General features: G+C 37.8%; 2 protein-coding genes across 5 annotated transcripts in view; one reads left to right on the plus strand and one right to left on the minus strand.

Annotated features, from left to right (window-relative positions):
• The window catches only part of LOC127424846 (septin-7), a 184,737-nt gene that overhangs the window by 40,322 nt on the left and 129,032 nt on the right, over positions 1-15,383 (plus strand). The gene's annotated exons all lie outside the window — the stretch shown is intronic.
• Positions 1,720-15,383, minus strand: part of LOC127424854 (solute carrier family 66 member 2-like) — a 64,154-nt gene continuing 50,490 nt past the window's right edge. For all 4 annotated transcript variants that reach the window (XM_051670351.1, XM_051670348.1, XM_051670352.1 and 1 more), the window contains one exon: positions 1,720-6,146. In XM_051670351.1, coding sequence (XP_051526311.1) covers positions 5,939-6,146 — 208 coding nt within the window. In that variant the 3' untranslated portion in view covers positions 1,720-5,938. The remainder of the gene's footprint in view (positions 6,147-15,383) is intronic.

Consider the following 15,383-nt stretch of genomic DNA (forward strand, 5'->3'; position numbering starts at 1 on the left):
TATGACCAAAATCTTATATCAAGATATGAGTAATTTTACATCACGTTAACGATACATATCACGATATAGTAAAAGTGTTCTGGACAATCTATTAAAATTGGTTTATATATTAAATAACAATATTGTAATGCCTACATTTAGAAACTTCAAATGCAAATATAGTCAAAGTAAAAACTCAGCTTGCTTTTAAAACTCAACCTTACCAAAAAGCTACATTTCACATTATGCCACATATCGGTATGATGTTGTAAACTCAAGACCTTCAATGCAATGCAACAAAGAAAATAATACATAAGTAAATAAAAAAATAAAAAAATAAAAAACAATTTTGACCGAATTAATGCAGAGTGCATCTTTTGGCTTTCATAATATTCTTTATCGTGCTTCATTTTGAGATGCTAAAACATATGACTTCTATTACGAGTGATTATCATCGTGTAACACAGTTTGCAGATTACATCTTTCTGCTCTGTGTCGCCTTCTGAGAACCCACAGCACAGATGTCACACCTGTTTTACTAATGCGTTCCTCTTCATTTTCATGACTTGTTTGGAAGTCGTCCTGTTCTGTGTAGTTGTCTCTCCATTAGGGTTTTTACTGGATCAAAAATAATTGAGTAGCACAAGTTATCCGGCTCTGCACTCTCCTGTCTGTGGAGCACAAATATCAGGAAGCCTGCTGGAGTTGCACGCACGTGTGCTCCAGAGATAGCACACGCCACATTCACGTGAAATACAGATGCGCGCGGCAGATGAGAAGCATATTTAGCGATTTTGAATGTCATTGAATTTTATATGGAAATGTACATATCGCGATATACACCATATGGCAAAATCTCTATTGATTGACACTATATTGTTGCCAGAATATACAGTATATCGTCATATCGCCCAGCCCTAGCCTTAAATTAATTGTCTGAAAGAACAAATTCACATAAATGATTTGGTTTTCCCAGCTGCTTTTGAACAGTCTGATGTTGTGTTCCACAGATAAAAACTATTTGTATGGGTTTGGAACATCGTGAATGTGAGTATGTGATGACAGAATTTTCACTTTTGCGTGAACTGTTCCTTTAAGCAGGTGTTCCTGGTAGAGGGATGCTCCTACCTGTGAAAACTGGATGACTGTGAAGATTGCCATTTTATTTTGCATCCACCTTTAAAGAGGTCTTCTCTGGTGACAGGATATGGAGTCTGTTACGCTGTTTAAAAGATGCTTTTATGAACTTTCATTGATGATCCTATATAGCTTATTTGCAATAAGAAGTTTATGAAATACATTTCTGTGTACAGTTCTGCTTTTAGATTCCATAGTCTCAGGATCTGCTTGTAATAAACAATGAAATACCCTTTAAAAGAATAAAAGTTTCATACTTTCTAATAGTCTCAAGTGTTAGCTGGTTTGTAGGCTCTGAATACCAAAAAGTAAAAACAGTAACAAAATGAATTAAATATATTCTATAAACTATATGATTATATATAAACTATAAACTATATTGAGTTCTGTTCAAAAAGACATCGATTCTAGCGATTAGAGATGTGTGAATATAGAAGGTCATATTGTTTTAGCTGGTGTTAAATGTCAGTGAAGGTCTCTTACCAGTGAGCAGTGATAGATATGCCCACACTGATTCCACTGAGAGTGCTCTTAAAAGATTGAGGCCATGTGTACTGCCAATACAAACACTGCTATAATGACACAGACAAAATGATTGCACTCTTAGGTTCCTATTTAATACAAACAATCATACAGGTTATTCCAAATACACTGAACGGTCCAGCATGTGTGACTACGTACATTGCAATAGAGCAATTAAGCTAAAATGATTGTACACTACAGCTACCTTTTTTAATAATGAAAAAATGCTTGGATTAATTTCACAAAACTGGTCAACTGTATATTTACAGTTGAAGTCAGAAGTTTACATACACTTAGGTTGAAATCATTAAAACTCATTTTTTAACCACTCCATATATTTAATATTAGCAAACTATATTTTTGGCAAGTCATTTAGGACATCGACTTTGTGCATGACATGAGTAATTTTTCCAACAATTGTTTACAGACAGGTTGTTTCACTTTTAATTGACTATATCACAATTCCAGTGGGTCAGAATTTTACATACACTAAGTTAACTGTGCCTTTAAGCAGCTTGGAAAATTCCAGAAAATGATGTCAAGCCTTAAGACAATTAGCCAATTAGCTTCTGATAGGAGGTGTACTGAATTGGTGGTGTACCTGTGGATGTATTTTAAGGCCTACCTTCAAACTCAGTGCCTCTTTGCAAAAACGTAATGAGGCTTCTTTCCAGATGTAGTTTTGTCACATAACTCGGTGTCGAATGTTTAACCCTTTAATGACAGCACAGAGTCTTCTGAACTGAATCAGTCAGTTTAAATGAAATTAATCATGCATAGCCCATAGCGAAGCCAAAACAATGTCCACACATGTGGACACGGGGTCTCAGGAGGATAAATACTCTCAAACTAGTCTATGTGTGGATGTACAGATGTTTGATCAGGGAACATCAAATGCAACTATAGATGGAATTTGATTAGAAAAAAGCCTTGATGAAAATTCTGAACATCTATCAACAAATATATATGACAAAGTAAAAAAAAAAAAAAGATTTTTTTTTAAGGTTTATTCATAAAACTTGCTATAAAAAGTAGCATTAAAAATAAGTGGAGTGAACAATGGTATCCAAATTAACAAGAATAGAAACATTTGGCTGAACGCAACATAACAAAATATGAACAATAACCCATGTGAATGTCAATACTGAGTAACATTACTAAATGATATAGGAACAGGAGCGTTCAACTCTACATCAGTTACTTTCATTCAATAAATGGCAAGAATATTTAATAGAAGATGCTTAAAATGAAGGCAATACATAAAAACATAATCAAACAGTTATCGTAACAAAACCGTAAAAGCCCAAAAGAGAAACATCACGCATTTGAATGAGGTTCAGATCAAATATATATCATCTCCGGATCAACCTGAGAAAGAAGAAAAAAAAAACAACAGAATATGTTTGGAAATAGAAATAAATAACAGCGCTAGTAATACAAAGGAATACAAAGGAAGTTGTTCTTTAAAAAGAGTCTTTCTAATCTGAATAGGGATAGTTGAGTTTTTAACAAATGCAGTCAGGCTGACGAGATCCATTTCACATGGTCCCGGAATTTTGAAGTGTTGATGAAAAGAACATTATGACATTTAGGCAAAGTAAGAGTGGAAAATGTCTTTACAAAAATGACATTACTCAATGACCTTAAATTGTTCCTTGTTAGACAATTCTGAGCTCTCTCTTTACATATATAGCACATTTATAAGCAGCACCTTATTCATAACATAAGAAAACATTTCCTTGACTGGTGTGTAACATTCCTGACAGCAGCTATTGGACCGCTACCAACATCATATTACGGCTCATGTTTGACTGAACACTTGGCCTTTAAATTAGATAAAACTATCAATTTATGGCCTGATACTTTCCTAGTCAAATTATACAAGGTTTGTTGTCTTTAGAGGAATAATTTACCCCAAAATTAAAATTGTCATCATTTACTCACTCTCATGTCATTCCAAACCTGATGCAGCATGTCCTGAGGTGTCATATTTGAATGTACGTAAACACAAATAAGATTTTCAATGAATTACTAATTAAATTTGGGTCTTTTCCTCACACAAAGCTATCATTTGGCTTTAAAAGAACTGAAATATACACTCACTGAGCACTTTATTAGGTAGACCTGTACACCTACTTATTCATGCGATGATCTAATCAGCCAATCATGTGGCAGCAGCGCAATGCAAAAAATCATGCAGATACAGGTCAGGAGCTTCAGTTAATGTTCACATCAACCATCAGAATGGTGACAAAATGTGATCTCAGTGATTTAGACCGTGGCCTGATTGTTGGTGCCAGATGGGCTGGTTTGAGTATTTCTGTAACTGCTGATCTCCTGGGATTTTCACGCACAACAGTCTCTAGAATTTACTCACAATGGTGTCAAAATAAAACATCCAATGAGTGGCAGTTCTGTGGACGGAAATGCCTTGTTGATGAGAGAGGTCAACGGAGAATGGCCAGACTGGTTTGAGCTGACAGAAAGGCTACAGTAACTCAGATAACCGCCCTGTACAATTATAGTAAGCAGAACAGCATCTCAGAATGCACAACACGTCAAACCCTGAGGCGGATGGGCTACAACAGCAGAAGACCACATCGGGCACGTTATTAGGACAATAGTGTTATCGTATGGACAACTTTTATGGTGCATTTTTTTCTGTCTTTCTGGGGCAAAACAGCCACAGTTTCATTTTATGGAAAAGAGTGGTCAAGACATTCTGTCCTTGAAAGTTAGGAAGTCAAATGGGTTTGATTGAAAAGTTGACAATTTTCTTTTTTGGGTGAACTATTCATTTAAGGGTCAACAATCAGTCAAAGAATCCAATGTTAATGATAATTTTTCAGTCACACTAGCAGAAACGATTGCCCAATTCAACAAACCTGATCGAGGGAATGATTGCTAGACAATTATTAAAAAAATTTCTAAACTAGTTTTGAGAGATTATGTGATGATTGTTTCCTACAACTGATACAAGCTACACTAGAAAACGCAGAGGGTTGATTTTTGGTTCAGGATGACACAGGGCTCTTCCTGTGATCTTCATTTGGCCTTCACTGTGAAACACTACAGCAGCCGATTGAGGTAAAGACAGCAAGATAAAACATGCCTTATCTTCTCAATAGCATGTAAAATAAAATAAAACTGCATTAATCTCTTATAAGAAAAGCTTTGTACATTCATCTAGATGATGTGAGATACATTTCTTTTTATGAGTCTGTAAGGCAAAAGTTTTCATTACCACAATGATTGTCCTGGGCTGGCCTGTATGTGTGTGTGTGTGTTTGAGTCTGCATATATCACTGCATTTCTTTATGATACTGCATGTATGCATTATGTACTGTAGTAGGTAATATATATATATTATTCTATTATATTCTATATATATATATATATATATATATATATATATATATATATATACACAGTGACCCCAAAAAGTATTTGGACACTGAGGGCACACTTGATGTCACTGCATTACATGACAAAATTTCAAACCAAGCTTGAACACGCCTACCACTTACTTATTATTCAATATTTTAGATTAGAATAATAGTAAAGTCATCAAAACTATGGCCACGCTCACACCAATCAGTTTTCTAACATCATGATCCAAAGTATGCAAAGGTAAAGCAAAATCAATGCGTTTTCAACTGAAAACGTATTAGTGTGGCTGTGGAAATAATGAGAATTATGTATGGTCCAAAAATTGAAATAAAGCATGTACGCATATATATGATCATAGAGATTCTAGATCAACTGAAGTATCTGGTATTGTGTTAATACCTTTTTTATTTATTTCAAACAGTTTAATCTATTGTATAATCATTTAAAATGTCAACTTCTTTTTTAAATGGTTTGCTTGGTTTCCTATGCTTTGATAAACCACAGTTTGGACACTTTAAACATTATTATTTATTATCATTTTAGGTTGAACTATCCCTTTAAGCGTGGCTGAAGTGTAGAAATAATTTATAGGGCCACTCTGTATTCTATTAGTGATCATATGTATGCCCTGTGCAGATGTATTTTTTAATATATACTGTATATATAGATATATATATATATGAGCACAATACCCGTCATATCAGCATACATATACTGTACATACCCATGTACAGCATACATCATACTGTATGCCAATCCAAAGAGTGGCAGCTCTTCACAAAAGCTACAAGTATTCCAGGTAAAAGCTGTCCACTGATCCACTGACACTTGAATGCAAGTTGTTTCTCATTTGTATGCCCATGTCCACTGTGTCAGTTTGTTAATATGTGTGAGAGTGTGTGTGTGTGTCTTAGAGGGCCTTGGCGCTGGTGGTGTGTGTGGTGTGCGAGATGGGTTTCTGCGGGTAACGGCTGTAGTAGTACACTTGGAAGAGGATGGCGATGTCCACGCACACCTGGAGTAGACCACAGATCCAGAACTGCATGGGAGCCTGAGTCAACAGGAAGTAAACTGTCTTGAAGGAGTCTCCACTGGTCCACATCAACACCATCTTAATGCTGGAGGGACAGGAAGTGAGAGAGCGAGTGTGTGTTATTAAAGTCTGGAGACAGGAGAAAGGGAGACAAATTGATAAAAATCACCACAAGAGTGGTGAAACAGAGAGAAACCAGAATCTCAATAAAAAGAAAATACAAATGGAGAGAGGAAATAAAAGCTTTGTGGTAGTTGTCCTCACAGGGCCAAAGTATGAGCAAAAGTAATAGCAATATGATCACTGATGCTATTTCTGCATAACAAATATGTTTGGGCTCATTAGATTGTCAGTGGAGGTTTGGTTTTTATAATGCCTCTCTTAAATGTTAAAGAGAAAATGAAGCCTTTCAAAACATCCATCTTTTGTTGGAAAAGGACAGACATAACATTGAGGCCTTACAGCTGCAGAGTTCTTATAGTATTGGTCAATCTGTTCAGCCTGTCCAAAAAAACCAGGTCATTATTTGCTGAAAATCTTCATGTCCACAGCAGCTCTCAAATCTCATTTGTGCAACTTGGGGCCACCTGTTGTTGCGTATCTTCTCAACAAATGCAATACACCAAGATCACACAATCTGCGTGGACTACTTTAAATGGTGCTTTTATGGTACTTTTAAGAGCTTGATAGCCCCTGGTCTACTGTCATTGTTTGGACAACAAAAGCATTTTTCAAATTTCTCCTTTTGAGTTCCAGAAGAAAGTAAGTTTTTAATTACGTGAGGGTGAGTAAATGTTGACCATTATTGGGAGAAATATTCTCTGCTAGCCTATTCAAGCCCCATGAACAGCTAACATTTTAAAGGAGGCAGATAAACAAACTATGTACTGCCATATGTGGTGCATCAGAAACTTCACTCAGAACCATGTAGCGGTCTTTCATTTCCACTAGCAGAATGAAAGAGGGAAATTAAAATGTGTTCATCCATGCATTATGTTAGACTGCATCAGGGAAAAAGCTTACACGAATGTTTTTTATAGACAAATACATCATTCAAGGCTTGCATTTTCATTTTAGATTTCCCAGAATACAGCCCTCCTCACTACACTAATATTTTTGGATTTGGCATTTTTTGATGTACCAAATTACTTTCCACCATGAACTGTATATGTAAACAAATGATCAAATTACGCTGCAGTAAGAGAAACCACCTTAAAGAAATGGAACAGAACAGCATCAGTATGAAACTGATGTGTTGATATTTACATTAGTGTCCAATGAATAATTATAATGACCGTGATTTGGCCAAGAAGGAACAACATCCTTGTTGGTCCTGGAACAGCATTCCTATCGACAAATACGATTTTAGGGTTAGGTTTCTGAACTGAGACTCCAGATCAACAAATTAGGACCAGCTCTGGCAAAATGTATGATTTTTCAAACACTGTGATTAGGAGTTTACATTAGAAAAAGGAGTGGGGGTATGTATTAGGATTTCGGGTAAGAGTAAGGAGTAGGAGATTGGGGTCATCAGTTGGGTGAAGAGGTGGGATGTCCAGGGCACTTCAAGGGTTGAAGATAAATTAGGGGTTGGGATAAACCTGTGCCCTCACTACACGATTTTTGGTCGGATTTTGCTATCGCAAAAAGATTTCTGGGGTCTGCGACAAAACACCCAGATCGCAGCCAAATCAGTGCTTGCTACGGTCGCCGATGCTCGTTAGATATGAGCAGTTTAGGAATGGGATCTAAACTAGTCTTCAGCTGTCACACTTTCAAACATGTTATTTCAAGCATGATATTATCGCCACATAATCTTTTAGTATGAGCGATGCAGTGACAACTGTGAACCAATAATAAAATAAAATCAGTATGCAGACAAGCAAGCTGATCATGACCATCTATTTCTTGAAAAATCTAGATTTTTTTTGCTGTTGGCCATGGATGACTCTTGGCCAAAGATTTTGTAGTTTGTGTACCTCGTCTGTGACAGACGACAAGAAACCTTGTAGTGTAATGTGAGCAGTACAGCGATTCAGGTTGTCTGACTGACATATATTGAGAGCATGGCGTAAGGTTTAGGAGTTAGGGATGGTAGTTAGGTGAAGGGTTGGGAGGTTCAGGGCTAATGGGTGATGATTATCAAGGGGTTGAGATAAGGTATAGGAGTTAGGATGGTGGTTAATGAAGAAGTGGGAGGTCCAGGGCAGGGTTAATGGTCGAAGATTACGAAAATTAGAAATCAGTGGTTGGGATAAGGTATAGGAGTTAGGGACAAGGGTTAGGTGAAAAACTGGAAGGTCCAGGACAGGGTTAACAGTCAAAGATTACCAAGATTAGAAATCAGGGGTTGGGATAAGGTATAGGAGTTATGGATGTGGCTTAAGTGAAGAAGTGGGAGGTCCAGGGCAGGGTTAAAGGCTGAAGATTATGAAGATTAGAAATCATGGGGTTGGTATAAGGTATAGGAGTTAGGGACAGGGGTTAGGTGAATAAGTGGGAGGTCTAGGGTAGGGTTAAGGCTTGGAGATTAGGGTTTAGGGTTAGAGGTAGGGATTAGGATTTGAATTAAAGCTTGTAAATTCAGGGTCTGAATAATGAATAAGGGCTGGACACTGGGATCGGGGTTGGGTAAAGAACTGGGAAGTCAGGGACAAGATGTAGAATAGAAAACTAAGAGTTAGGGTTACAACAAAGTGTTGGAGTTAGGATTTAGAATTGAAAGTTAGGGGTTAAGGTCAGAAGGGGCGGTGAGGGATTAGGGTTAGGTAAATGGGTGGGTGTCAGGGTTAAGAGTGCAGAATTGGGGGCTAGTTAAGATTTAGGGTTGGAAATCGAGGGTTGGGTTTAGTTGCGGTTGAGGCTTGCACAACATACTTATCAATCTTTCATTTGCATCTGATTTTAGTGGTAGTTTATGGTAAGGGACTAATGTTTGTTGGACAGGAAGGTTATTCCAAAGCCATTAAAAGATGTTGATCCAGGAAGACACCCTCCTTGGCCAATTCTACTTGGTAGACTTGGCAAATTATAAATACTGTATATGCACAATGAAACAAAATAGAATTTGAAATGTTACAGAAAACGTGATTATTTGCATTATGTGTAATACAGCACATGCCACACAGTGCGGCTATTTGCACTCCAACAGTCTGATAGAAATACAGAAATTGAAGAGAAACTGCGCCACCCTGTGTTGCTATAGTGGTGTGGTGTGTAAAAACAAAAGGATGTGGATGTAGCTTGGATATAGGATAAAGCAAGTGGATATGCTGGGTTCAACCTGGGTTCGATCCGCCTTTTGTACCACTTTTCCCCATCCTGTGTCCTGTCTCCACTATTAATATTTCCTTTAATACTACTTAAAATAAATAATAAAAATATAAAGAAAAATATAAAGATTTATGTCCTCACAGTGATTAGGTCACAGTGAAGGTTGGGGAATTGAGAGAAAGGTTTGATCCAGGTGAAATTACCCATGGTTTTACTATAGCAATATTGTAATAACCATGTTTTTAGGCAGAAACCATAGTTTTAATGCAATTATACATGCAATGCAATTAACCAACAGCAATAAGGTGATAATATAGTAACCTTGTTTCATTTTGTGGTTACTATGATTTTACTACAAAAAAACCATGGGGATACTTTGGTTACTGTAGTAAAACCATGGTTAATTTTTGTACAGGAAGGTTAGGGTTAGGGGTTGGTATAGGGTGTATGTGGTACTCTTAATAAACATACGAAACACACTGCAGTGATGCTCCTATACTGTATGTTAATATTTAATTAGGGTGCAAATAGCATCTGCCTTTAAAAAGCACGTGACCACACACAAATCCAGACATCCTTCAGCAGTCTAAAATGATCTTATTTCAGAAAGGTTTGATATTGCGGAAAGTGATGTGAGTTGTATACACCGGATGTGTTATGGCAACACGATGATTGAGATTATTCTGGTGCATTGTGTCTTTCCAACGGCTATCTCAAAAGGGTGAGTAAACTAAACAGCTGGGTTTGAAAAGACAGAACAAATAGACTAAACATATATCTTATTGTCCAAAAGAAATGGAGTCAGGAGGGGTTCTTTGAAGTGACCTGTGGTAAATACGGTCTCTGTTTGGCAAACTCTGCACTACACTCTCAAAAAAAGAGCCAATGGCAGGCCTGATCCACAGCCCTCTATGAGCTTATTAGAGCAGCTTGTCCTAAAGCAGAGAGGGAGATGAAAGACCATTCTCAGTGCCGCTGGGTCACACCGATCAGCCTCTGTGACAGAGCAATAAACCACTCGACACTCCACACAACAGTTAAGTTTAATGAGTATGAGTAACAATGAAGACAGGGTCCCAACCTGTTAGATCATTGTAGGTGAAGTGTGAAATTTCTGCACCACTAGCACCAGCAAAACGGAATTGCAAAGGTTTCAAACTGGTTTCCCAAACACTCCTACCGCCCCTTTTTGGCCTGCTGACATTTACCATTGTTCAAATAACTGCCAAGTTCTCACAGTGGATGTAGTAGTAAAAATGCTAGTGCAAAAGAAAGAGACAAATTGGCCAAACAGGTAGTCCCAATCTATACTTACGCCACTGGTTGAGCCAGAAGTTGACATTCTGTACTTTTGAATGCTAGTAGATGTTCCTACTGGACTGCATATTAACTGCATCGGGAGGCAGGTCACGCGAACTCTGTAGGCTGTAGGTATTTTCATTGGTAGCTAACGCATTACACATCACTGCTCATTTGCTTAAAGGTAAATTCAAGTTGCTGCATCAAAAACACATGCTATCCCTCATGCTGCCTCAAACTGTCAACTCGCATCAGAAATAAATTTGCTGTAAATTTCTGTCAGTGTGCAGAGCCCTTTAGTTCTGGAGATTATACCAACCACATAAGCCATTTAGAGAATTTTTACTTCCAGTGCTGCCATTAGCAATTGTATGCATATCTTATTTGGTTTAAAAGTGAAATATAAATCACCACAAACACAGTTAACAACAACAGAAGTGGTGTGTAGCAATAACTTTTTCTGAAAGTTTGATTACTTTTCTCAACAAAGTTTGTCTGAAGTTGCATTAAGTTTCCTCAACTCTGGAAAAATTCTTACACAGTTCTTATGTCAAAAATGCGCCGACCCAACACTTCAAGAGAAAACAGGCCAGTTGCTCTTATTTACTGGCCCTTAAATTCAGCCAAAAAGCAGTCACCATCCAGGGAGACAGTGTCGGGATGGTCTAGTCCTGGGAGGCCATTTAAAAAGCAGTCTAGACTGGATTGCCAAGTAGTTAAAAGTGGGCATTGTGTTTGGCTGTGGTCTTCTAGGGGAGCAACACCAGCTCAGTTAATTCCAGAGCATGTGAGCGGAGCAGAGCAGTGATAATTCCACCTGAGCGGAGAGCGCCTTTTGAAGATTCCAATGCGTTTGCTCAGTGCTACTCGCTCAACCCAGAATGCGCTTTGTGTTATGCTGGTTTGGGAACCTTCAAAATAAGCAATAGACCTGAGGGAGTTCAAACATTGTTTTAGTGAAGTTGCACACCTTATAGCCTACATAAATGCAAAGTATAAATCAAAGTTAAGAATGAGGAAATTGCAAGGGAGTGTGGAGAGACCGTAGGAATTAGCAAATATTCCTTTTGGAATCGTACATCACATTGCTAGAAAGCACGAGGATGAGCTACGCCAACATGGTAGAGTGCAGCAAAAGGTGAGCAAGTAGGCTACACTACCATTCAATATTAAATTAATAGATAAGTAGATAGTAAGGTATCTTGTTGTTTTGCAATCATGACAGTGCAACTGCCAGCTAGATGCAGGTCCGGTTCTGGGGGGGTGCGAACATTATAGCACCCTCAATTGAATATGTAAGCTTGATAATACTGTATATTGGCAAAGCATATTACGAACACACACAAGAAATCCCTGCATAAAAACTAATAAACGTGTGATCTTGCAGATCAGTGTGTCCTAATTTGCAGGCGCAGCATTCTGCTTTCATGCATTCATTGTACAACTGAGCATTTGATTGATTAAGATTTCCGCTCTCGCATAGAGAATTTCATAGTGGAATGATCGTACTTAATCGATCGCCTGTTCCTTTCAGTTTCTGCTTCGGGATAAATTGCACATAACTGCTGGTCAGTTTCCCAAAGCCAAATCCACACCTTAAAGGAATAGTTCACCCAAAAATGAAAATTTGCTGATAATTTACTCACCCTCAGGCCATCCAAGATGTAACTGAGTTTCTTTCTTCATCAAAACAGAATTTAAGATTTTTAGGATTTCATTTCAGGCCTCCTCCTATAAACAACACAATACTCATATACTTTTTAAATACAAATGTTCGCTTCCGTACATTTCTGTGAGGCACGCACATGAGAGGGATGAGGTTATGGAAAGCCAAGAGGGTCAGAATTCACGTGTTTTGTATCAGCGCATTAAGCTTTGAAATGCCGTTTTCTAAACGCTAATCACACTGAAATGAAACTCATTCAAAGATTAAAATAAAGAAGCTTTTCTTGTCGAGGTTGTTCTGAATAGTAATTATTGAGACAATCATAATATCATTAAAAAATCATCCAGTTCAGATGGATCTGGGTATCGACCGCCATTGGATAGTAGTGGATCACAAGGTGCACCATCTTATGCCATTACTCGGAGTCAGCTGTCATTTCAGAGGTCTTGAAGTTTTACAGTACCACAGGTGGCAGATATTCTCCACACATCTTTATCTATAATCAAAAGACGATTTAGGTAAGTTGTGTTTGTATTTCATACACTGTAAAAAGTGGTAACCTGCAATGTTTACTTGCTCTATATTCATGATCTAACTCATAAAATTAGTTCTGTTGGTGTAACCTAATGTATTGAGGCTGATTCAGTGATGTTAAGTCATATTTTTGAGTTTAATAAAATGAATTAATTTTCATTTTACTACATGCACACATTTTAGGTTAACAATTTTTTGTCAGTAAAAAAAATATTTACACAACAGCTAGTTCCGGTCCTCTAATTTGATTCACACACTTGAATATTTAGTTTTTGCATCACATAAAATTGAAATAAAACAAAAGTTTACATTTCTCTAGTAAAATCATTTAAAAAGCGCAATCTTAAAATTTGCATTTTGCCTATTACTGCCCTGATGAAGCATTGACAGATATTACCTACTGTATATTACACAAAACAAAATAACTGCATAACTAAATATTTTGGAATCATTAAGAATGTTTTTTCACGTTTTGAAAAAGTTTGTGAAAACCAATAGCCAGCTTAGTTAGTCACCTAGCTGTTAAACCTGAACTCAAGCCCTGAGTCAAATTCTGTGTGAGTAGTTGAATAAACAGTTTTGGACAGCAGAGACAAAATCCTTACCTATTAAGTGATGACAGAAGGACATCAGGTCAAAAGTCAGGTGCAGTCATTTAATGTGCGTTTGCACTGTGAAACAAAATAAATCGTTGCCGTTAATGATTTGAATCCTCGGACTTGCCGTAGATACCTCAAACGCGATAGAGGAGGAGTTATGTACATAAGCAAATGAATGTGCTAATTAAGTTACGTGAGGCACAAAAATAACCCGCATTAACTTAACGCGTGATGGCGTACGGCGTTTATGTAACGCCTTACGCCGTTTAGAAAACGCAGTTTCAAAGCTTAATACAGCGATACAAAACACATGAATTCTTACCCTCTTGGCGTTCCATATGAGGTAAGCTCATTGGTAAGGTCATGCGTCACGTTGAGGAGGAGGCAGGAAGCACGTCACTGTTTACAAGAGAAACTTGCACAGACCACAGACCAAGTGCCGTTCACAAACCAAAACAGTCCAAAAAAAATTTCAAAACAATATAAAATACAAATAAAAAATAATTTCCAAATAATAAAACATTACTGCAGTAAATAACCATCCTTTATTTCAGAGCAATGCCGTTGCATTATCTACTTGATTAGCAGAAATATACAGGCTATATGACTGTCAGGAATTCAAGCCACACAAGTTGTTGTTGTTAGTGAAACCAAGTGCGAGAGCGTTTACTGTGATTCACAGGATTTACAGGGTTTACACAGTGAGATCAATGGTACAGGTGATATCACACAGAAGAGAAGCTTCACAAACTAAAGAAGAGGTAACAGGCAAAACAGCAGGGTAAGCACTAAACAGATATCGATGAAGATCAAGAGCAAATACAGACAGGTAAATAAACACTGTGCGAGAGCAGCGCAGTCAGTGAAGTGACAGTGAAGTGGCGTGAAGGTGAGTTATTTATGTAGGCAGTGATGAGCGAGTGAACTGAGTGCAGGTGCGGTGAATTAAAAATCGGGTGATGAGGAGCGGAGCGCTGAGGGAGGTGCAGAGCCCGAGAGAGGCATGACAATGACAAAGTTTTCACACATACTTGAGTTCGCTGGAAAAACAGCACGGGCACAGCCGATGAATTCAGATATCGACCCTTTGTTTCTTTCGATGGTCTGAAATCCTCAGGGATAAAATATTCACTGCACACCCTCCAATATTTGAGAGAATGTAGGGGTGTACTGATATCCAGGTTCAGCGCGATAAGCCAGAGCTTCAATCGCTCATGACCATGTATATCAGGGGTGTCAAACTCGGTTCCTGGAGGGCCACAGTCTAGCAGAGTTTAGCTCCAACCCTAATTAAACACACCTGAAGCAGCTAATCAAGGTCTTCAGGAGTGCTTGAAGATTACAAGGAGGCATTTTGGAGCAGGGCTGGAACTAAACTCTGCAGGGCTGCGGCCCTCCAGGAACTGAGTTTGAGTGTCACACCGCTCCGTTTCACTCACATGCTCTGGTTAATTCCAGACTCAGGAAGGGCTTCATTACCCAGCTTATGCTGACCTCACTGGAGGCAGTGGTTGGAGTTCATCATCCATGCTTATTGCACCTTTAGCCACAGAGTCTCAAAAGCAACTGAACTAGATCCTGACAAAGCCTGCATCAAATTGTAGACAGCAAAATTCTTATATAAAATAATGTAAACTAATCAAAATGCATTATTTCATGCAATATTTGTATGCCAGGGCTCCAGTCTGCGACTAAATGGTCACATTTTGCGACAGTTTTTCCTGCTAGTGCGACTAAGTTTTGTTATACACTACTGGTCAAAAGTTTTGAAACACTTACTCATTCTTTATTATAATTTTTTTCACATTTTAGAATAATAGTAAAGTCATCAAAACTATGGAATAACATAAATGGAACTATGGGAATTATGTTGTGACTAAACAAAATCCAAAATAAATCAAAACTGTGTTATATTTGAGCATCTTCAAAGTAGTCACCCTTTGCCTAGAAT

Source organism: Myxocyprinus asiaticus, chromosome 34 (genome assembly GCF_019703515.2).
Source record: "Myxocyprinus asiaticus isolate MX2 ecotype Aquarium Trade chromosome 34, UBuf_Myxa_2, whole genome shotgun sequence".
Classification (NCBI taxonomy): Eukaryota; Metazoa; Chordata; class Actinopteri; order Cypriniformes; family Catostomidae; genus Myxocyprinus; species Myxocyprinus asiaticus.